At 47.4% G+C, this 24219-nt stretch overlaps 1 protein-coding gene across 1 annotated transcript; it reads right to left on the reverse strand.

Annotated features, from left to right (window-relative positions):
- Positions 1-354: 354 nt before the first annotated feature.
- On the reverse strand, positions 355-11003 carry CHGB (chromogranin B). The gene is made up of 5 exons (XM_005147424.3): positions 10955-11003; positions 7164-7207; positions 5782-5875; positions 2370-4120; positions 355-770 (listed from the first exon to the last, which is right to left on the reverse strand). The coding sequence occupies exons 1-5, from the start codon at positions 11001-11003 to the stop codon at positions 687-689; spliced, it is 2022 nt and encodes a 673-aa protein (XP_005147481.2). The 3' UTR covers positions 355-686.
- Positions 11004-24219: the final 13216 nt, after the last annotated feature.

Here is a 24219-nt window from a genome sequence, read left to right on the forward strand (position 1 = left end):
AACATACATCCATTTGGCGTTGCAGCCTCTTTGCTGCTTTAATAACTAATTTCTAAAACTAAATAATTCACAGGATGTTTCTGAGTTAATGGATCAAATCAGTTGTTGTTCCTTCCTACCTCTTGTGCTCCTGCTAACTGGCAAATAAAGGGCACGGGCAGGCTCCCTGTAACTTTCAAAATCATTGGTGAAACACAAGTCAGTGTGAGTTCTAGTGTGAGGTGTCCCTGCCCATGGCAGGGGGGTTGGAACCAGATGCTCTTAAGGTCTTTTCCAACCCTAACTGTTCTAAGCGTTTTGTACGCAATCTGATACAACTTACTTTGAAATAACCCAATCAATCAAGCAAGGAGAAAGTTTGGTCCAAGATCAATGGTTTTTATTATTTCAAACTCAGACAAATATATCTCTGAAGAACACCAACACAATTATTTTCACAAGCATATTAAAAATATCTGCCTTGCATGAAAGGGTAGAATACTAAAATCCATGCTATTCAAATCTCAATAGCATAAGAGCAAATCAAAGACATTTTCAGCTGTATAAATCACTACACTATAGTGGACAGTTAAATAGTATTTCCTGTCTTTAGGGCAAACAACAATCCAGTGGCAGTGAATTTACCACAAAATACAGGTATTGTGAGTGCAGCTACATTGAGCTTTGAAGCGCCAAGCAGCTCGTCTTCAGCCTCTCCTGTTGTCATTAAACTTCTCAGCTATTTTCTGCAGCTCCAGATCCATGGCAGCCAGGTTCTCCAGTTCTTTTTCCTGAGGAAACAATAAAGAGCATTTCACACATCAAATAACACTGGCAAGAGACAGAGAGACTATTTCTGAGGCAGACATCTCCGGCTGCTCACTGGTCCCTGGGCAGGCTGCTGGGTGAGCGATGTTAACAGCAGTGCGTGCTGCACATACTTTGGGGATTTGTGTGATTTCCTCCTTTTAACCAAATTAGGGCTGGGGAATGTATCAAAATGCTTATTATGAGACCTGGCTTAATTACAGCTTGATGGTTTTAGCTTTAAAGCACCATTCTCAGCTCTGGAGTCCCCAGAACGAGAGGGGGCTGGCTGGGCAAGTCCAGAGAAGGCCACGAAGATGCTCCAAAGGCAGGAGCACCTCTGCTCTGGAGACAGGCTGAGAGAGCTGGGGTGGTTCAGCCTGGAGAAGAGAAGGCTCCAGAGAGATCTTAGAGCAGCGTTCAATGCCTAAAGGGGGCCTACAAGAAACATGGAGAGGGACTTTTGACAAGGACATGTAGGGACAGGACAAGGGGGAATGGATTTAAACTGACAGAGGGGAGGTTTAGATTAGATATTAGGAGGGTGGTGAGGCCCTGGCACAGGGTGCCCAGAGAAGCTGTGGCTGCCCCATCCCTGGCAGTGTTCAAGGCCAGGTTGGACAGGACTTGGAGCAACCTGGGCTAGTGGAAGGTGTCCCTGCCCATGGCAGGGGGTTGGAACTGGAGGAGCTTTAAGGTGTCTTCCAACTCAAACCATCCTGTGATTCTATGATTATCTAGCAGTGATCTCCCACTACCTCAGATGCTGCTCCCTGAGGTATGCAGTATCTTGCTGCCCAGGTGAAGATCCCTTAGGAGGCTACAACCTTTTGATCACAGTGGTTCAGGTTTAGGGTACACAGCAAGCACAGTGTTGCAACAAGATGAACACCTCTACCTTAACAGATGCTGGGGGGAAACACATGCAGGCAATTCTTGTTTATTACGATGACTTGCTAACACTATTTAACCTCTATAGAAATGATTAAACCTCCACTGCTCCCAGCCCAGCTCTGTGCAATAGATACAGTGACATAGATGAGGAGCATCTAGCTGATGGGTGTAGTGTCAGTTTTCCTGGACATAACAGGAGGCTCCAGAGCTTAACAGGGAGTTCAACAAGAACAGGACTCACATCCATGGGAACTACACACATGAAGTGGGCTTACAAGTGCAAGCCAGGCTCTGCTCTGATGTCACAGCAGAAGTCAGTGGACAGCTGCATTTCATTCAATGTCTAACTCAGTTTTCACTCAATTTAAACAGCCCAACAGACCCAGTGGTGCTTGTTAATCGCCTCTTTGCTCCTTCATTAGTCTGCAAGACTCTAGAGGGCCCAAAGAAGAAAATCTCCTTTCTCTTCCTTGTCTTGCAGCAGATATAACCAATATATCTAATGTGTCTTTATTTTATGAACTGTGCCCTAGGACAGTTCTGCTGAATTTGTTCAAAGAAAGTAGATTTTTGTACCATTTCAGACCCCTCAGTGTGACAAATTGTGTTTGTTTCAATAAGCCCCGGGAATGGATTTAGAAATGTGCATGTGAAGTCAGGTTCCCCTGGCTTTGCAGGGACACACGTACCTCCTCTTCCGTCAGAGGCCTCTGGCTCAGACTCCTCCTGTCATTCCTGATGTGACGTTTTTTCATGTCTTCCCCAGAACTGTACAACTCTGGGAATTCAGCTGATTTCTTCCTGTAACTCAGGAGCTGTGCAAGTGGATCCATCTTCTTGTACTGCCTTTTCACGTCGTATCTGTTCATCTTGCCAAAATTCCTCTTCTCGTTGCGCCCGTGGTTCAGAGCACTCAGGATTTGCTTTTTCTCCCACCAGTCGTAGTCATTATATTCAGGGAACAGGCTCTTCTCATCCAGGATGGGCCTACCTTCCTCTTTGCCCTCCAGAAGCTGCTCTCCTGTGCTATCCCTCTTCTCAAAACGCTGACTCTTCCACCACAGCAGTGGGTAGAAAGATCTGTAGGATGCTGCGGTTCTCTTATTCTCTGCAGGGAGACGGCTTCTGTACTCTTCCATCTCTGTGTATCTTCCCTCCTCCATGTTCTCCTCTTCATTTTCCATCTCATCACTGCTCTGATGCTTCTTTTCCACTTCCTCCTCCTCCTCACTGTTGCCAGGGTAGCGCTGCTGCCCTACACTGTCCTCAGGGCTGTAGTGTTTTCGGGCCTGCCCTTTGCGCTCTCGAGCGTGTGCTTTCTGTGCCCCTTCATCTTCATTGTCCCACAAGCTGTATCTCCCTCCAGCACGATGCTGCCTCTCCTTGCTGCCACCGCTGAGGTACCTGTCCAGCTCTTCCTCGCTTTCATCTCCAAGGTATGTCCTTTCCTCAGGATGGTGCCTCCTTGCCTCATGTAATTCATCACGGTGTCTCCTCTCCTCGTGCCCTTTCTCATTACTTTCTTCACTGTGGTGATGCTTCTTGTTCTCTTCTTCACTGGTCTCTTCACTCTGCTGCCACCCTTCTCTGTATTCCTCAGTCCCCCGCTCTGCATTGCTCTTCTCCCCCTCTTCAGACCCATGCCTCCCCTGGTTACCACTCTTCTCCTCACGCTGCTGCTCAGACTCTTCATGGTGTTTTTGATGGTGGTTCCTTTTGTCCCAGAGAAGCGCTGCCTCTAGGTTTGATTCCTCATGTTGTTCCTCCTTCCCATCACCATGGCCCTTCTTTTCATCAGAGGTGTCACCCATTCTGAGCTTCCCTTGATAATGTCTGGGTTTGGAGGGTTGCTTTTCCTCCTCTGTTTCTTCACTTTCATCAGATTCCTCATGCTCTTGCTGGTGGGAGAAACCACGTACCTTAGACTCATGGTAGTATTTTTCACTCTTTTCTTCCTCTGCTTCTCCCTCTTCACCTTCATGAATTCTTTTGTAAGGGCTCTTCATTCCCTCCTCCGACTGCCAGTGGCCCATGGGGTGCTGATCATTCCCATTAGGCAGCTCTTCTGTGCTTGTGCCTCCAGAGTGGAGCTTCCTGTTGAGAACAGCATGCTCTGCCTCTTCATCATGGCTCTTGCTCTCTTTGCTGTCTTCTTCACTGAGGTAGCTGTTCTCCTGCTCTTTTCTGATTCCCTGATAGTGTTTCTTTTCTTCTGTATGCATAGGTGCGTAGTGTCCATCCTCCTCTTCCTGGCTTTTACCTTCGTCGTGATCAAGTTTCTCTTCATCACTTCCTTTCATGTACATTTTAGACTCCTCTTCTATCTGACTCTCCTCTTTCTCCACACTCCCAGTTTGGTGCTTTTCAGTCTCTGCTGGGTCTTTCAAATGCCTCACTTCGAGTTGTTTGTTTTCACTTCTCTCTTTGTCATTTCTACCACCTACAACAACAAAAGCAGTGTAATGCACTAATCCAAGTCTCCACTGAAGCACAGTTTTCAGTTTAAATAGGTAACTGTCTTCCCAAAGTAACAATAAGATTTGGACAGAATCAATGTTTTAATTCTGCTTTTCCAATTAGCCAGTTTCTAACATTTTGTACGTTTGCCTGGACAAGCATTAACTGCTTTTTCCATTTAATCATGTGCTTATATAAGTTCCACTGACATTTCCAGAATCATTCTTCCTCTCTGGCTTTTTTCTCTGTTTGTGATCACATTTTTACTATTGAACTAAATTCATTCTCATTCCCATTAGAAAAAAAAATCAATGGGATCTGGAGCTTGTTCCATTCTCTGAATGCCAGGTCTTATCCATCACATCCTCTGATTCACAGAAAAGACAACCATCTCTTTCAAGCTACTCAAAAATACCTGGGGCTTTTAGCACATTCTAAAAGTTCTAAATGGAATGAGTAAAAAATAGTTATTTCAGAAGAGTTTTATTTAATCAAATGCTGCTCCTTCCACTATTTCCACGCTAAATGAAAGTCTGACATTGACCACAATGGTAATGGTCTATTTCTATGATGATATTGTTGCTGCACTTGTAACATCAGAAATAGCTCATGATTCCTAGAGGTTTTCAGACAGTAGCTGCATAGGTTTAAAAATAACTCCTTCTTTCCGAAAAGCTTCCCATCACCTGGTATCCTGTGCACTGAATTAGTTGTCTAATGGCAAAAATATGGTCCTTACCCTGCTCTTTACAGCTTTTATTTTCCAGAACATGGCAAACGTACTCTTTTCTTTCCTTGCAGCCAACAATGTCATAAACAAAGCTCAATGCCTGATGGCATTCAGCATCTCCTAGAAGTTTGGAGCTGAGGACAAATGCAAGTATTCCCAAAGCTCCAAACCCACTGTCTTCTGATGACTTTATTAGGGCTGTGCACTATTCCCTCTATGAACAAAGAGGAGTCAGATGGGTTTCATGATTGCTTCCTGCTTTCAGGTGCGGTCAAGAGCCCTTTTATTGTTCTGTAATCACATAAATATAAATGGACCGAGGAGAAAGACGTGTGTGATGTGCAGTTTGGCACAGTGTCAAACTCAGCCATGCTTCACTACAGAGATCAAGCATGCAAACAGGCTTACACCTGACACTGAGGCAGCTAAGCACGGTGCTGCAGGAATGAGCTCATCTGAAATGAGCCCTTCCACAGGCATCCACAAGGAGCTTTCAGCACACATCTCCAGACCTCTGGAATCAGACCACAAATCGTTTCCAGGCAGAGCAAAAGACTCCCTTCTCCCGAGCTGGGCATTGATTCAGTTGCCACCAGGCACAGCAGCTGTGCTGATTTAAGTGGTGGTTATTTGAAGCAGTTCATACTCTGGGAAGCATTCAGTGTGTGGTCCAAACCACTCAGGCTACCTGAAGAACTTGTCCCAGACTCTCCAGGTGGCTTAAGTAGAGAGCCACATGTGTTATCCTGGAATCCCTGACAGTTACCAGGTCAGGCTGCTTGCTCTGTGAGCAAGACAGACTAAACAGAAGGAAACAAGACAGCTTCACATGGGCTGAAATAACAGTTCAGCAGCTGCAACACAGAATCCATCTACCAAATCCCTTCCAGAAGTTCAGGTGATGTTGTACTTACCTTCCCTCAGGATGTCTTTGCACTCAGGATTAATTGGAGGGGCATTTGGCTTGGAGAGAGCATTAGAGAGAACCTCCACTATGCACTGTGTTACCTGGAGGAGACAACAGGAGAAAAAATTCTCACAGCAGAAATGGAAATCCTGCTTCTGACCCAGTTAGTGAGGAAAGCTGCTTCAGGACTGGAGTTCAGGCTTACATTTATGAGTTTTGAGTCATTCCCAGCTCTATCACACCTTGCATTTGAGCATCAAGTGCTTTGCTCCTCACTCCCATACCAGTAACAGGAGTGTAGTCATTAGCTCATTTTTATCCCCTTTTCTTTGCATGGGTAACAGGCTCCTTTAAAATACTAAATACCCTATTCAGTACAAAGGAGTCAAACAACATGAGGTAATGGCACCCTACAGGCAAAATAACCAACACTACACATGGTCAAAAGATGAGGATCATCCTGCAGGATCTATCCAAATGAGGATGCTGCAAAGGTGTTACCAGAAGTACTGCTTGAATTGCCAATAAATCAAAACCACCTTTATATCCACTGTGACATGTTCTATTTTTCATGCCCTGCCTCTTCAGTGCCTAACATTCAATGGGGTAGGCTTCTGGAAACAGAGGAACTAAATTCATTTAGGGAAGCCACACAACCTCCTCTGGTGCTAAATGCTAGCAGAGTATGAATTCTACTGGGGTATGAACTCCTGTATGAATTCACACATCATTTTCCAAGTGTTGAAGCTGTTGGTTGTAAGTGAATGCTCAGATCAGCAGCAGTACGAGAGCCTCGGGCTGACAATCTGGGTGCCTGGATGGGGGGACACAATGAAACATTCATACAGATGTTTGTGCTTTAATCGTTTTCAGTTATTACCAGGTGTTTACTAACCTAAATTATTACACTGTCAACCAGTGGAGAGGGCCTGACATCAGGTTACAAGGTCTGAGAGCAGCTAATGGCATCTATTTAATCAAACAGGTTAAGAATCTCTTTCCAAAGCAGGAGAAGGAAGGACTGCATTAGAAAGTCCATTACATAGTTGGCAACTGTAGATATTGCATCTTTCTTCACAGTTGCCATCTGACTTTTTACAGTTCAGTAACATGTACTATCAAATAATGCTTCAGATCATTCTGGGGGCAGCTGTGCAGTGTGTAACACCACACTGACACAAGAAGCCAGCTTCCATTTTCATCAGATGCACTGAAGTGCATGCAGGCATCTTCTGACAGCTAAAGGGACTCTGAGCTCCACGTCACCAACGATCTCTGAAGAGTTTACCCTTAGGGGAAACAAGCATTACCCTGAGAGTTTAAAGACAAAACATGGAGAGCATGAGGCTGATTTCTCTCTGAACTTTGCTTTCACACCCAGCTACTCACCATTTCCTCAACATGGTCTTTTTCCACTGGAACTGCACTGACACCTAGAAGAAAAACAGATTATTACAGACTCATTAATCCTGCAACAAGCATCACTGACAGGAGCCCTCAAATTATCCACAAAAAGAACATACACCAAGAAACAGCAACACTCAAATTCCCAGACAAAAGCTTTATTGCAAGTTAGATCTTCACATAGCTGCACCTGCCTGGTGGTGAAAAGCCAGGAAACAAGCAAGGCCAGTTTGCACCTTTTGGCTTCTGCAAGGGGCTCTGTGTGCCCCATCATCACTTCCCCATTAGGATACCATTCTTCAAGACTTGAAAGCAATTGGTGTCCTAGTCCTACTGGAGACATCCTGTCTCACTTGGATGGGAAGGACATGCCTTGGGTGGCATCTCAAGGGAAGGACAGAGCCAGAAGGGACAAGGAAAACTCCATTCACTGAGTGAGCCATTATCACCCCAAGAAAGAAGAAAAATCTAATCCCAGTGGAAAACACTGCTCCAGAAGGAAGCAGCACAACCTGCCTCAATCTCTGCCCTGAGGACACGCGGGGTATTAACACCTCCTTGCACCAATTCTACTCAGTCCAACATATGTGCTCACAGAAGGAAGCTGTCACAAACACAGCCTCCATGCTGCTTTGTTTTGCCATCACTGCTGCAATGTCTCCAGCTGCCTAATGAGCTTGGCTGCATTATTCAAGAACCATGTCAAGCCTCATCCACCTTGAGGTTTGCAGAGGTGAAGTTGAGCGAGTCTGTCAGCCACACACCAGTACGCAGAGAAAAGGCTCATTGTATTGTGGCTTCATGGACTTAGTGCATGGTACATAACCACAGTACACACAGGTACAGTTGGGGTGCAGCTCTGAAGTTTCGACACAAGTCAGGAAAGTCTTAAATTCATCTATCACCCTCTCTGCAATGCTGCTTGGTTGGGGACAGAGTTCTCTTGTATCAGGGGAGCACAGAGCGGGTTATGGAGATGAAGGGGGTCAGTCTACAATACAGTGGCCAGGAAAACCAATACTGCCCAACGAAGCTTCCTACAGAGCAGACAGGAGCCTGTAGCCTTGCACTGCTGACAGCAGCAAACGCTGTTACTCTCTTCTGTGCCTGCAGGGGAAGCAGACATCCCCTTGAGCACTGACTCTGTGCGATAACTGAACACAACACAATTAATAACCTCTTGGTATTTCCATTGCTCTCTATTTTTGCTCCCCAAGCCCATATGTAGGAAGTTGCTTCTCCAGCCCCCGTCTCTTCACTGCGTATACAACTGCGCCCAGAGAAGGGAACCCACACAAGGCTAGCACAGAAGGGATTCCCCTAAAATAGCACTGCATCCCTACCCCATCGTTTCCCCTGAACGCCAGATGGTGTGTGGGGAGATGGTGCTATCAGAGCCAACCCTCTCCCCACCTCTTGCGTTCAGGGCTGACTGAGCCAGGCTTTTGGTTACTTTATTTACTAACCTGGTACGCAAATAACTACCACGGTGCTGACGCTGCTGCAGCCCAACCTGCCCGCATCCTCCATCTGAGGATAAGGATGTACGTACACATGGGGGTAGGAGGTTCCTTCTACTAGAAAATAGTGTTAACCACTAAAGGAACATTCTCCCAATCCCAAAGCGATCAGAGACGCTGCTCTTACGGCATAAGCTGCTCAGTCACCACCTGCATGTAATGAGAGGGGATAATCCACTTCATTGCCTCTTGATGAGGCTTCTCTGGTCCCCCAGCCCATGAGAGATCATGACATGTAGAAAAGCTCACACCTGATTTTGTCCTGTTAGTTGTGATGCTGCCACAGTGCATCTCCTGTGAGCTACACCCGGTTCATGTGGTAAAACACAGAACAGACAAACTTCTGAATGTCTTTTGCTATTAGAGATGCCAACTTGAGCACTACATCAATGGTGCAGGAACATAAAGCCAGGCTGTACTCACTGCCTTTGCCCTGCCACTCCAAAGCTCCCTCCTCTCTAAGGATATCTACAGATAGATTAATGACCAAGCAAGTGCTTGGTTAATGGTGAAAGCTGGCATGCACAAAGAGGAAACACAGGCTAGGCTATGACTACACAGCAATCATAACGTCAGAAGAAGCAAACGGAACTGAACATAAGTCATATTAACCTGCTGGAGGAACAAAATGAGTATCCAATCCATCCCAGAGCCTGAAATAACACATTGAGGCAGCTTCCCTGCCAGAGCCAAGATAGGAAGCCCGTGGGGAGCCAGCGTGCCCCACTTTACACTAGTGCTGGCAGCGCTAGCCCATGCCAGCTGGCAAAAGCTCCCTTAGGGCCATGCGCCAGCTGGAGATGGCTGCCCAGCACCTCTCCTCTCCACGTGTGGTCAGGAGGGGTGAAGCCATCGCCCTGGCACCGCTGACAGCACCAGGCACCCTCGCACCCAGCAGACATACAGCTGCAGGGATGCACAGCAGGAACACAGCCAGAGCAAGCACCGGGATGGAAAACCTCCCCCTGCCTGCATGCAGACCCACACAGTGAAGCCAAGCCCTGGGTCTGCCTCCAGCTCCTGAGCCAGGGCTGCCCAGGCAGTTCTGATCAGGTTATCTGATTCTGCAGAGGTGCTGGGAGCTGATGGAGATCACAAAAGAGGATGAGGAATGCAGGACACATTCACGTGGCTTTGGCTCGTGTCTCCAAGACTGGGACACATCTTTTGGTGGGTGCCTGATGAAATCCCCGCATGGCTTTGTTCCTTTAGTGCGGATGACTCAGTGCAGTGCCATTGCTCATCAAAATGTCAGCAAGAACCTTTCCTAGGAAAGATCACAGGAACTTTGGCATAGCGATTTGCAGAAGGAGCACTAGAAAGTTCTTGAAGTTAATGTTTCACCCATTCCCAGCCCCAAAGAAAGCCCCTGAGCTGACTGTTGTCTGCCATTTTAAAGCAAGGATGTAAAGATGTACCCGACCTATTTTTATGGCACAAACAGGGAAAACAAACTTAGTAAAGAATCCCCATGGGCTCTGTGAAATAAACCTGGTGAGCTTCTTGGAGCTGGGGTCTCTCACCCATCTTCCACCCTCCCTTCTGATTACAACAAAGGTACCTGAAGGATGCCAACTTCACAACAAAGTACAAGTCCCAGAAGCGTTTTGACGTGCATACTTCTAATAGACCTAAAGCTGAATTACTCAGCCCAGAACAACACTGATTCATTCAGGAAACGATGTAGCACATATAAAACGCTATAAAGCTGAGCCACCACCTCATCCTATTGTGTTTAATCTTCATTTCACAGAGTGGATTTAATACTTAGTGCCGAACACCAAGAACATGGTGTTATGTTAGTAAAAGATGCAGCGCTGCTGTTTCACAGCATCCCTCAGCATTAAGGACAAGGTGGCAAACAGCAGCACCACTTGAAGAGAATTCGTGGAAAGAAACTGCATAGAGGGTGGGGAGGGGGGACTGTAATAGACCATAGAACCATAGAGTCCAGCCGGTATCCCAGCACTGCCAAGACCACCACCAACCCGTGTCACTGAGCGCACCCAGGGGTACAGGGGGAGCAGCGCTCAGCGGGTGCGGGACCAGCCCCGCGGACCCCCGGCCCTAACTCAACCTGCCTCGTACCGAGGGGCGACCCCGGGGGTGACGCAGGGCGGGCCGGGCATGACGTCATGACCCAGCGGTGGCGTCACCCCTCGGCTCCCGCGCTCTCCAGAGGCAAAACCCGCCCGTCCCCTCCCGCCCGCCCCACGGCCGCGGTGGTGCCGCACTGGGGGCCCGGGTCCCGCTCACCTGCCAGGGCGGCGGCGCACAGGAGGCTGAGCAGCACCAACGGCCCCATGTTCGGCTCTGCTCCGCTCTCGTCGGCTCCGCTCGGCTCCGCTCGGCGCTATTTAAAGGGGGCAGAGGGGGCGGAGGAGACGGGCGGGGGGCGCCGCTGGGAGCCTGCGTCACTGCGAGCCCCCGGGGGCGGTGCCGATACCCACACCCCCCCCCGCCCCGGGCCGCCCCCTCCCCATCTCGCCTCCATCCCCTCTCCATCCCTTCCACCCCAGCCTCGAGTCGAGTTTCTCCCCGGCTGGGGAAGCGGAGCGCGTGTTCCCTTCCTTTGCAACTAACTACCAGGTATCTTCCTCCTGCCCATACTCCAAATAGCCCTGTACACCCCCATAGCCATCCCCTAAGAAAAGGAGAAGAGCAGGATTTCCTGCCCCTTTCCCTAGCTCAGAGGATGCGGGATCGTCCTCAGGTCCTTCCCGCTGTCAGAGGATGCTGAGCCTCTGCCTCCAGGGAGGAGGTGCGGGAATCCAGCCCTCTGGAACAGCTCTCACAAGAAATCACCGCTGCCTTTCCAGGTCCGTTTCCGACCAAAGCCTTTTCAGACCCTGCAGGAATCTCTTTTTTCCTGCACGGTTTTTGTCCCTTCCATTCAAATCATTTGTGTCCCCCCCGCCCTTCACACAGCAAACCCCGAACCAGGGAACGACTGGAAAGTGATCCCGGTACTTGTGTCATCTGGTGCATGAATGACACACAGGCTCCTCCAGAGCTTTGCTGGGGAAATCACTGTTCTCAGCATCCATCTCCACAGGCAAACCTCGTATTTACTGTGATGATGCTCTGGGGAGCCACAGCAAACCTACAGAGATGGAGTTCTGCATAATTTCCTTAAGACAGCCCCACTGTCCCAGTTAGCCTGTGATGGACTGGAAAGCACAAATGACAGGCTATGATGAGCTCCCCACAGAGCAAGTCTGAATGCTCCCACCGGCTCCCTTCAGAGCCAGGCAAAGACACTGTGAGCCTAGGACTTGTTTTGCTTTTCCTTTCATTAACTCTTAAAGGGCCATCTCCACATTACGTGTATTTTTCAGCTGTTCTTTTTTGTTTGTTCTCAGCACTAAGCAGGTGGCCCTCTAATTGCCAGTGCTCATGGAGGACAATGGATCTATACATCAAAACAGCAGTTACTTCTGTTATCATTCTGTGCGCCGGCTATTGTGTATTAACAATACCAGGCTGCTATAAGCAGACAGCCTTTAAACAGATGAAACAGGACACAAGGACACAAGACTCCAATAAAACTCACATGTAGCTCCATCTGTCCATGAAGGAAGCCAGGAACTTCAACTCCAGTTGAAGCTTGTTTTACCTCTAGCAGACAAAGTACTTTGTCCACCTTGCATTCACATTACAGCTTCTGCGAACAGAGCCTCTTGTTACCTGGCCACCATGAAAAGCAAATCCATACTGCAGTGTCTTCACTCCGTCCTCAACCTCCCCCTCCTGCATGCTGCTCTTGCCTATACGAGCCCCATCTCCACAGGCAGAAGCTTCTTTGGACATCACCAGACTGTGGGAAGTTGAGAGCCTCATCCAAGACTATGAAGGACTTCGATGTCTCCAAGGCCCCCATGTCCTCTCCTGTCTGTCTGAGGACCCAGTCTAACCTCAACCTCCTCATTTGCTCACGAGAAGGATTTTTAGATTAAATATTTGCCTTTTAAGCATTCTCTGCTTCCCCAGGCATATAAATAGCACTTTCTGGTTACCCTTGTGTAACTGCTCCACTCCAGCATTTGCTTGGCTGTACTTAACTTGGACATGACAGTCAGAAGGGACAAGTGATACAAAGATGAGTGAAAATGGCCAGTTATTTTAGTTTCTATGAGGCATTCATACTAAGTACCTGTGCCACACAAATCCTGCTGATGATCAGTACAATCACCACTACAGAAGCCTTCTTGCTGCAGAACAGACAGCTCAGACTGAGCATTCCCACACCCCTGCCTCACGTGGCTTCTAATCCATCCCTTGCACCACAGCAGTGTGGTGAGGCCCTGCAAGAGAAGCTGTGGCTGCCCCATCCCTGGCAGTGTTAAGGCCAGGCTGGATGGGGCCTGGAACAACCTGGTCTAGTGGAAGGTGTCCCTGCCTGTGGCAGGGGGTTGGAACTGGATGAGCTTTAAGGTTCCTTCCAACCCATTTTGTGATTCAGGGCTGTCTTCTCAGTGCCAGTTGGTTTATTTATACTTGACTTGTAGGATTTCTGTGAAATGCTCCCTAACCTCAGCATTGTGTGGGCTGATCCCAAAGAACCAAGAAGCCCTGTATCTGCCATTGGTAAGAGAAGATGTGAGAGCACTGCCAGGGCATGATTTGCCATCATTTGCATCAGGGTGTAAATGGGAGCACATGTTAACGCCTTCAGATTTGATCAAAATCGAGGTTACAAAGATTTGCAAGCTCTGCAGGAGGTCTGTGACAGGAGCTGGGATAGAACTGGATGGAATATATCTAATTCCATTTTCAGCACCCAAGGGCAGGATTTCCAAACATGATCCCAGAGACTTCTCTTTACAGTGCTGGAAAACCAGACAGAGAAGACAGTTAATTAAGTCAGCACATGTTTTCAAAACAGTGTTGCTTCACATGGACTCTTACAGGCAGGTATCAGCTGGCATGAGCTTTCCCTTGGATTAAGAAAGAGATGTGACTGCATTAAGTCAAGATTACAGCAGGCAGTGGCACATTTCACTCCACGGGTTGCGAGTGGCACACCCCAACCTCCCTTCTCACATGTGTCAGAACTTAGATTGCAGTGATATACATGCCTCATAATATTGTGACAGTCTATCGTGCTATGAATAAATAGCATTTATCCTGCTGGGTTCTCTCAAATATAAATGCTTTAAAAAACCCAAACATGTTTGGCTCCTGCTAGAAGCTAGAACTTCAAAGGATGACAAGCGAGTTCCTGTGTCTGAGCTCCTTCTAAATTGAGACTGTTCGGGGAATATGAGGATTGCTTTTCTCTAATTAGATATGCTAGCTGGATTATCTTCATTCTTGGATGCCAATTAGTTTTCATGGATTGAAAATCCTGCAGCCCATTTCAGGAACAAATTCATCTCATTCAGAAGGTGCTAAGGGGACAGATCTGGAGAAAACACCAATCAAATCTGAAAAGGCAGCACCTCAAGGGACACCATCTATCCAGCTTCACTAATGGCAGCAAAAATCGTTTCAGAGGTCTTATGTATATGCAGTGCTGGTTGCAATATAACGGATAATGGAGTTGCACAGATACTTAGGCTTTGTTGTTGTTAAACATCACTCTCTATAAATATTCATAGAATCATAGAATAGTTAAGGTTGGAAAGGACCTTAAGATCATCCAGTTCCAACCCCCCTGCCATGGGCAGGGACACCTCACACTAAACCATATCACCCAAGGCTCTGTCCAACCTGGCCTTGAACACTGCCAGGGATGGAGCATTCACAACCTCCCTGGGCAACCCATTCCAGTACCTCACCACCCTAACAGTAAAGAATTTCTTCCTTTTATCCAATCTAAACATCTGCTGTTTAAGTTTCAACCCGTTACCCCTTGTCCTATCACTACAGTCCCTAATGAAGAGTCCCGCACCAGCATCCCTACAGGCCCCCCTTCAGATACTGGAAGGCTGCTATGAGGTCTCCACGCAGCCTTCTCTTCTCCAGGCTGAACAGCTCCAACTTTCTCAGCATCTCTTCATATGGGAGGTGCTCCAGTCCCCTGATCATCCTCATGGCCTCCTCTGGACTTGTTCCAACAGTTCCATGTCCTTTTTATTCACCCATAGCTCACTAGTACCAACTGTTACAGTGGCTTAGAGCTGGAGTAGCAAGCACATGGTTGAACCAAGCCCCAGGAATTCAATTATCATCTTAGTAGCTCTACAGTGAGACAGAATGAGGTGCCTGGCTCATCTCTTTGTTCAGATGAGGAATTAAAATCCATCAGACACATCCACCAGAGAAGGAACAGGCCAGTGCTCAGCTGGATCTCATCTGCACTGTGTCCAGACAGGGGGCCTGGCAAAGCAGAAGAGGTGCCTTATGCCCATATACACCCCAAAATCCTTGCATTGCTCCAGCCAAAGCCTCTGTGAGAGGCAGCAGCCAGGACCACACTCAGATCTCCTCCTTACTGAGATTATTTATCCTGTACCAGGCACCCGCAATGATGCTAATGAATGGAGCTTGCTTGTCAAGCTACAGGAGGATCTGACAAATTACAGGGACAGAGGTATCAGGAACAATGTCTGCTTGAGCTGAATCCATGGGAGATGAAATGATACAGCTATTAAATAAGCCATAATGCTTCTAAGCACACCTTGCAGCAGCCTGTGCTTGAGCACATCAGGCTGGTACAGTTTGTCACTTGTAATGGGTGGTCAGCATGCACCTTTCAGTTTAGCCTGTTACCCAAAACCCAACAGTGATAAAGATGCACCCTCACAGCAGAACTGAGTCCACAAGATACAAAACGCCTGAATACACCGAGATATAAACCCACCTAATTCTGTATTTACATAATAATCAGCTTCCAATTTCAATCTAAAATCCACATCTTTTGCCTCCCTGAAGTATCTGGGGTCATTTTCCCCCTGAAAGTTAAACATGCCTGTCACTGCCTGTGGCCTTAGCCCATGGCATCAATGAACTGCCTAGCAAATTGATCTCCAGTTGAGAGAGGAGCCGTGAAGAGACGTTGTGTGGTACAGGTATGTAATTTCTGTAATGTGGGCAACTATCTTGTTTTCATTACTATACTTGTGTAGTACCTTACACAGCAGGGCTCTGCTCATGACATGTTGCTCTTAGGCAGTGCAGAAACAACTGCTAGAGATGGCTAATCTTTAGTCTCAAAGGCTTTCTTGAAAGAAAATCTAAAGAATCTGCAGGATATTTCTGCTTCAGAACCAAGAGAACCTTAAAAGTTCAGGTTGACTCTTCTTCAGTTGTCTTTCTAGGTCTTCTTTAAAAAAGAAGATTTTGCTCACTTGTAACTCTCTTCTGTGCAGGATCCTTCTAGCTCCAGCTCCTCAGTAATATACCTGTATGACAGGAATAAGGTCAAATGTTATATGGCCAAACTGAAAAAAGATTTAAAATACACCTGTAAGACATGTCATAACTGTGAAGGAATATTACAAATACATGCACAGACTCTGCTGTGGTCTTCTGGTAAAAGCTCTGTGTCAGCTGATACAAACCTTCAGGGCCTCTGGATAGACTCACAGGCTACAGAAGCTGTAAAAACCTTCTAAAACTAAGCCAAACCCAAAACAAAGAGAGGGAAGACCCAAAACACAACCATTTCCAGGTTTTCCACACTACCATCTTCATATACACCACTCACATACAACAATCTCCCATCTCTCCCCAGTTATTCCTCTTAGTGTTCTCCAGCTTAGGTGGGAGAAAACTACATTATGCTGCAATACAGAAATAAATACATAAATAAAAAGCAGACGTTGGGAATGGCACTGTCAGCACGATTACCCCTAAAAAGCAGTGTCACTTCCTAGGTCTTCCCCTGATAGCAAGTCACTGACCTTTCTTGCTCCAGGCAGTATATGCAGATTAGCTCTTGAAATTACACTTGTATGGCACCCATGGGAAAGATGACATTGATGTGAAATGATAGGTGTGTTTCCTGCGCTCCTACAACAGAAAGTTGGAATTTGCCTAATACTGCTGCGTTGCTGGGATTTTGTCTCAAGTCTCTTCATCTTCTCTGTGCTGCCACTTCTCACTTTGGTACAAATTCCTGATCTGCTGTCAGAAAATAATGTGCTGGAGTCCCAGTCAAAACCTGCCACTCCAGATGAACTGAACATTTAACATTCTGGCCATCAAGCTAAAATGCAGCTTTGGATCCACTGGAGCTCAGGAAGCCCTTACATGATTATTCATGGCTTTATGAATTTGGCCATGACTAAATCCTCTCCTAGCTTTGGCTGTAATGAAAATTGCCTTGCTGACAACAGGAGCGACCTCTGCAGCCCCAAACACCTCCTCTTGCTCAAGGAAAAGTAACAGCACCCCAACACCATCCTCACCAGAGACACATCCTGGACAAACAGCAGCCCCCAAAAGCTGCCAGCATGTCTCCTTGGCCCTGTGTTTAGATGCTCAGCATCACTCTGTTACTGGAGCTCCCAGGCAGCTGATGCCCAGAGAGCAGCCTGAGAGCTATGAAGCATCTCACACTCCAGCCTGGCATAGTGGAGCTATACAAAGAATCATAGAATAGGTAGGGTTGGAAAGGACCTTAAGAACATCAAGTTCCAAACCCCCTGCCATGGGCAGGGACACCTCACACTAAACCATATCACCCAAGGCTTCATCCAACCTGGCCTTGAACACTGCCAGGGATGGAGCATTCACAACCTCCCTGGGCAACCCATTCCAGTACCTCACCACCCTAACAGTAAAGAATTTCTTCCTTAGATCCAATCTAAACCTCTGCTGTTTAAGTTTCACCCAGTTACCCCTTGTCCTGTCACTACAGTCCCTAATGAATAGTCCCTCTCCAGCATCCCTGTAGGCCCCCTTCAGATACTGGAAGGCTGCTATGAGGTCTCCACGCAGCCTTCTCCAGGCTCACCTCTAGAACCACAAAACAACCCCTGCTCAAGCCCCCCCCACAACGTTTTAAGTATGCAATTAACCATGCTGGTAACCTCCCTGGTGAAGCAGCCCGGGGCTTGTGCAGTAAACTGTAAAACAGGATGGAAATTTTCTTTCAGCAAGCAAAATGCTGACTTAAGCCCTCGTATTCTGAGTGCTGCTCGTCATTAAGCAAAAACGACTTTTACAGTTGCCTTTGCACTGCAAATAATTTCATTTAGGCGATGAAACGGCCCCATTCAGTGTTCCTGCCTGCGTTTTGTCAACTGTGTATGTGCCATGTAATATTTACAGACTAGGGCACTAGTCTGGCTTACTTAGTGATTTGTTTCTTTAAATATTTATAGCACTTTTGACTCTCAGCAAGGGTTCTGTTTGGTAAGAACAATATTGGTCTGTGGCTGATAGTGTCATGGAAATCTCAGAGGCAAACTTCAATACAGTAAGATAAAAATGCATAGGTTTTTGCAGCAGACCATAAGGATTTCAAAGGAAACCTTTTATTGCTGAATGACACATGTACTGAAAAAAAAAATCCCATTATGCCCTTACACACCATTCCAGGCTGAAAGCACAGTGCTGAGAGATCTATTCCATGACACTGGTACTCACACAGCAAAAGCAATTGTCAAAGGAATTTTCAATCACCTCTTTTCAATCGCCATTGACACTAAAAGCAGGAACCCAGCTGCAAGAGGACCTCCTGAAAGAGAGAGTAAAACCTCCAAAATGCAAGAGGAGTTTTTGCTAAGATCTCTTCCCACTAGAAAAATCCCTTTTTTCTTTGCATAGGCTGATTTTAAGACTTTCAGGCTCTCTGTGTGAAATGCTCTGTGCTTATAAAAAAGGTTTAAGAGGCTTAAGTTTAAAGGCAGCCTTGGGAATTGAAAATATCTGGCAGATATTACCTACTCCATCAGTGTAAATTTGTCTAGTTCCACTGACTTCAGAGACTACATTCAAATGATACCAGTGGAGACCCAGGACCAGAAAGCAAATCCCTCGCCAGTCATTTTAGACTTTGTTGTAGATGCCTAAGTTTTCAGACATTCCTTCCTGGGTAAGACAATAACTACCTACATTTGTGATGTAGGAACAATTTTCCAGAGGCAAATGACAGGTATTATTTCTCTACAAAATGCCAAATGGAAAAGCTGTGGCCTGTCAGGAATCTTGACTTCTTCATGCACAAACCCCCATTCACTGCACACCACCATCCTTCTGCTCCTGATGTTTTTCCAGTCTCATCTCCCCCATTACAAGTCCAGGGACATCGAATAACTCACCCAAACAGCGAGGCAGAGGAAACAGAGACACCACATTTCAGTGTTGATCTGATGTTCTGCAAAACATGCTCCATCCCTGGCAGTGTTCAAAGCCAGGCTGGATGGAGCTTGGAGCAACCTGGTCTAGCGGAAGGTGGTCCTGCCCAATGCATGGGGCTGGAACTGGATGAGCTTCAAGGTCCTTTCCAACCCAAACCATTCTGTGATTCTATAAACCACCTTCCCTGCCACTGCAGCACACCAGCCAGTAGAGCAATCATCTGCCCTGGGACTGAAAAAGCAGCCACCATGATAAATAATATCGGCAGGAATAAGCAGTTGGGAGTGAGAATGATCAGTGGGAAAAAGCCCAACAGAGAGTGGCTCTGCAAGCTAAGTGGCAGTAACTGCTTCTCCTTGCAGGAGGAGACACCGGAGTCTGGCTCCTTGGCCATGAAGGCTTTCAAATGCAACCCAAACCTTCCCTCCAACCCCGCAATAACCAAGAAAGTCCCTCTCAAGGATAATGAGAGTATTTTCAGAGTGGAAGAGCTGTTCTGCAAGAGGCAGAATTAATGACACATGAATTCAATGATTTTGACTGCATCCCTTTTCTCTCCAGGGATTCCAGCATGCTCCTGCATCCCAGCCCACCCATCCACCTGCTCCACCTTGCCCTCTCCTCATCTCCCTCCCTCTTGTTCCAACCATTTTGGTTGGGCATGGTGCAGCCTGGCACTGTGCAAGTGCTGACTGGCCAACAGGATGGACATGAGCTGATCCCTCAGGGAGGCATTAACTTCGGTCTCTATCCATGTGCCAGTAACATTAATTTAGGTCCTTCTCTTCAAACATGGTCACAAACCTTCTGGCTTTGCCACCTCTGTACAGACAAGCCAGGCAGCACTGGCATACCAGAGCTATAAGCACAGATGATACACAGGGTTCCTATGGCTCTCCCACCACTCCCACCACTCTCCCTTCTCCAGAGATCTCTTACTGCTCAGAGAGAGCAGCATGGTCTGGCAGAAATTCACTTCCACAGTACCTGGCACTCATTCCCCCTCTCATCCATCTAGCTGGTCTTGATGAGAAGTTTATGGCTTTGTGGCTACCAGAGACTGGGTATTTGGTTCCTGCTGGGCTCCTTGGAAAAGCACCAGTTTTCAAGAAGCAGCACCTCCTGCAAGAGGTTCACTGCAGCTGGCACTTGGCAGCCTACAGACAGGACCAGGCAGAGAGCAATGGGCATCTTTGCTGACATCCAAAACCTCATCACACACGTCTGCCCCTGCAGCTTTCCAGCCAAAAAGCCTCACAATGTGCTGCAGGCCCCTCGCCAGGGATGTGGAGCCAGCGCACAGCCTGCCAGGGAATAGAGAAAAAAGCTCTTTCAAGATTAAATGTCCTCACAAGGTGGAAACCAGCAGATGCCAAGAGCTGTGATTTGTTATCCAGTGGTACTAACGTGGGAGCCTGCCACTGCTTCCCTCTTCAGACCTTGACTAGCTGCAAACCAAGCTCCAATGGGGTGGTGCAGCTCTCCCTGGGGTCCTCAGCACCTTTGATACCACACTACCTGGTCCTCAGGTCTGTCTCTTGGAAAAGCACTTGCAGGACATTCTCTTTGGCACAAGCTCTCTGGATTTCCAACACCCCAGGGTTTCCTCAGCCTTTCTGTTGGCAGCTGATGCTGACCACACTCAGACAGGAGGCCCTTAGGGGTGACTCCATCCAGCCACTCCATGTGATGTTTGAAAAGCTGACCAGAAACCATTTTAAACACTGTGAGGAAAACGATATGTGCTGGTGCAAGCCCTGATGAAAGGCCCAACATACAGTTGTAACCCTGAGAGCAGAGAGGTGATGCAGGTGCAAAAAGCAGGAAAAGTGACCCTGAAAGAGACTCTGCAGCTCTGGACCTGGGGAAGCACCAGCCATAGTGGCTGGCTTTGCCAGCTCTCATGTGAGCTAAGTGTCAATTTGGGAAGAGACAGCTCCAGATGGCTCCTGCTCCATACAGACCCACATTGGGTGGCCACCTTAGCAGAGATATTACAGCTCAAATGGGTCAAGTGTGGCAAACTTACACTGGGAACAAAGCTAAGAGGACACCTCCGTTCAAGGTCAGGATCACCCAGTGCTGGCTGGGCAGTGTATATGGGTGAATGTCACACACAGACTTAGAAGCTCTGAGGACAACCAGGGACCAGGGCTGTTGAGCGTGCCTGCTGCACCCGAACACTGAACAAAAAGCATCTGCGCTTAGCTGGCTTCATTTCCTTCTCCTCATGGAAGGATGGGTGCTGGTGCCTGCTCCTTTCAGCAAGCACTAGCACCACAGAGGCACAACATGGAAGCGGAAGCAGGAGGAAAGGGCCAGAATCAGTCTGAACCTTGTCCAGAACACCACTGTGTTTTGAGCCTGATTCACTGCTGCCTCTGGAACTACTTCCCCAGCCTTCAAAGCAGTCTTTAGCCACAGTCTGTTTCTCCTCATTCCAGTGGATATTTTCTCTTTAATTCATATGCAACAGGTATATTCTTGAACACCAGATGATCTATATTAACAGTCACAGAGACAAAAACACAGACATGGGACTTGTCTGCATGCTTTTCATCACTCCACATGGTACTCACCTCATGGGTAACTCTTTCTGCTTCCAGCACCAAATATGTCGCAGAACTAAGACCAGCCTTCCCTTACTGAAGTGAGACCTCAGATGACAAAAAAGCCACCCCAAAATACAAAAGAAAGCAACTGCCCTATAGGTCTAGCCATCCCTCAGAGAGAAAAAGTGCATTGAGCACACAGGCAGTTATCCCACAGCTGCCTTTGGTTGTGTCCTGACTCTCTTGGCTCCCAGCCCATGCTCAGAGCAGTGATGCTTCCTCATGGATCACCAAGATGCAGGAAGGATGAGGGGACAAGGACATGAAGACAAGCCACCCTCACAGAGCACATGCTCAGTCACTTCTTAAACAAGGGGACCTGGACCACAGATACAAACCCATGCTATTTCAGCCTCTAACTGCAGCCTTTTTGGGGAAGTTACTGTTACATAAAAAGGGGGTGTATGCCCTGTCCTCTCACTCCTTCTTCAAAGCTCTCAAGATACCCAGAACAACCTCCTGGAAACTCAGAACAAAGCAGTTTGTGAAGGTCACACTGAAAATGTGTTGCAGGGCACAGCACTCATCTCCCCTGTCCCCACATTGGTGTCTTTAATCACAGAATCATCCTGTTTCCCTGGTGCTGATTTTAGCACCCATTTAGCAGCATTCCTAGCCCAGGTACTGCATTTTACCCAGAAATGCAGTCATTACAGCTAATGCTGGATAAGGTTACCTGCCCTGAGGTTGACTGACATTTCCCGGTACAAGAAACCTACCTTCTGGAGTGAGTGGAACTTTGTTCAGCTCCAACTGAGGTGAGATTTTCCATGCCAGATGTCCTTTCATTACAAGACTTTCCCTCTTAATTCACAGCACCTGCAAATAAATAGGTCATTGCAAAGGCAATTTAAATAAAGGTTTGACCTTTCAGCTATGAGTTTTCTGGCTTTGGTTAGCTCCAGCTACTGTCTTAATCACATCTTATTATTTCATGCTCTGTGTGCTATGTGCCAGTTTATACTTTTAAGGAAGAAATGCTGGCATATGTTGTTGGCTAGTAGATGTGTGGGGAAAAATAAGTCATTGGGGAAGCTTACAGAACAGGGTATTTTTAAAACGAACTTTTGTGTTGTGGGAAAACATATGCCCCACACAAAGTCACCTACACTCCATAATGAAATTGACACATTTATATAGGATGCATATTGCCTCTTGTACACTGACTTTAGCAACATTATGGTTGGATGAGGCCTTGGGTGATATGGTCTAGTGGGAGGTGGCCCTGCCCAGGCAGAAGGGTTGGAACTAGATGATCTTAAGGTCCTTTCAAACCCAAACCATCCTGTGATTCTATGCTATACCCACACATAGCAGAACACATCAGACTCCTGGGGAAAGATCTTCCATTGGTGTATATGACCCCAGCTCCGTTTGCAAGCTGGGAGCTACTGAGGATCTGCTCCAGCACCTAGCTGTTGCAGGAGCTCAGCTCCCTCCTTGGCTGCCTTTCAGCTCCAGGATGGGGCAGGTCATTGGCATGAATCAGTGCCTCCCACTAGCAGCTGTGTGGGAGGGAAATCAAAATGCTGTTGGAGTAGGCATCAGTGAGGCCATCAATACCAAAAGTCTTGGAGGAGCTCCCAGCTGAGAAGAGTGTGGAATGACTGAACAGCAGAAGGATTTGTCAAGGATGACAAAACAGTTTGTATCAGGCATTTCTGTAAGGTTCATTCTGGGAATAGAGAGGTAGTGTTCAATGCCTGCCAGGCTTAGTCTGAAGATGAGCCCCAAGGCAACCCAGGTGGCTGGGGGGCTGTGTGCCTGCTGCAGCCTGAGTCACCATGGGCTTTGGATCTGGGCTGAGCAGGAGGCAAAGCCCTTGGGCACTGGCTGTCAAGTCCTGTGTTCCTCCTACTTGGCAATAATGGATCAATTTTGCTTGTCATAGCTGCTGATGTTATTTCCCCATATTGTACTTCACTTGCATATTTCACTGGAAGAGCCTGTGGAATCTTATATACCCACAGCCCTGAAGGATGTTGTGGGTTTTCACAGAATCACAGAATCCCGAGGGTTGGAAGTGACCTCAAAAGATCATGCAGTCCAACCCCCCTGCAAGAGCAGGGTAACCTAGAGTACATCACACAGGAACTTGTCCAGGCGGGCCTTGAATATCTCCAACGTAGGAGACTCCACAACCTCCCTGGGCAACTTGTTCCAGTGCTCTGTCACTCTTACAGTAAAGAAGTTCTTCCTGATGTTAACATGGAACCTCCTATGCTCCAGTTTACACCCATTGGCCCTTGTCCTACCACTGGATATCACTGAAAACAGCCTAGCTCCATCATCCTGACACCCACCCTTTACATATTTGTAAACACTGATGAGGTCACCCCTCAGTCTCCTCCAAGCTAAAGAGACCCAGCTCCCTCAGCCTCTCCTCATAAGGGAGGTGTTCCACTCCTTTAATCATCTTTGTGGCTCTGCGCTGGACTCTTTCAAGCAATTCCCTGTCCTTCTTGAACTCAGGGGCCCAGAACTGGATGCAATATTCCAGATGTGGCCTCACCAAGGCAGAGTAGAGGGGAAGGAGAACCTCTCTTGCCCTACTAACCACTCCCTTTCTAATGCACCCTAGGATGCCATTTGCCTTCTTGGCCACAAGGGCACATTGCTGGCTCATGGTCATCCTCCTATCCACCAGGACCCCCAGGT

The sequence above is a fragment of the Melopsittacus undulatus genome, chromosome 3 (genome assembly GCF_012275295.1).
Source record: "Melopsittacus undulatus isolate bMelUnd1 chromosome 3, bMelUnd1.mat.Z, whole genome shotgun sequence".
Classification (NCBI taxonomy): Eukaryota; Metazoa; Chordata; class Aves; order Psittaciformes; family Psittaculidae; genus Melopsittacus; species Melopsittacus undulatus.

Coding starts and splice junctions, on each gene's coding strand:
- CHGB (XM_005147424.3), bottom strand. CDS start 11,003: ATGGGGCCGTTGGTGCTGCTCAGCCTCCTGTGCGCCGCCGCCCTGGCA. Junction 4,121..5,781: donor CAAAGACATCCTGAGGGAAG/GTAAGTACAACA, acceptor TTGTTGTTGTAG/GTGGTAGAAATGACAAAGAG. Junction 771..2,369: donor GGCCTCTGACGGAAGAGGAG/GTACGTGTGTCC, acceptor TTGTTTCCTCAG/GAAAAAGAACTGGAGAACCT.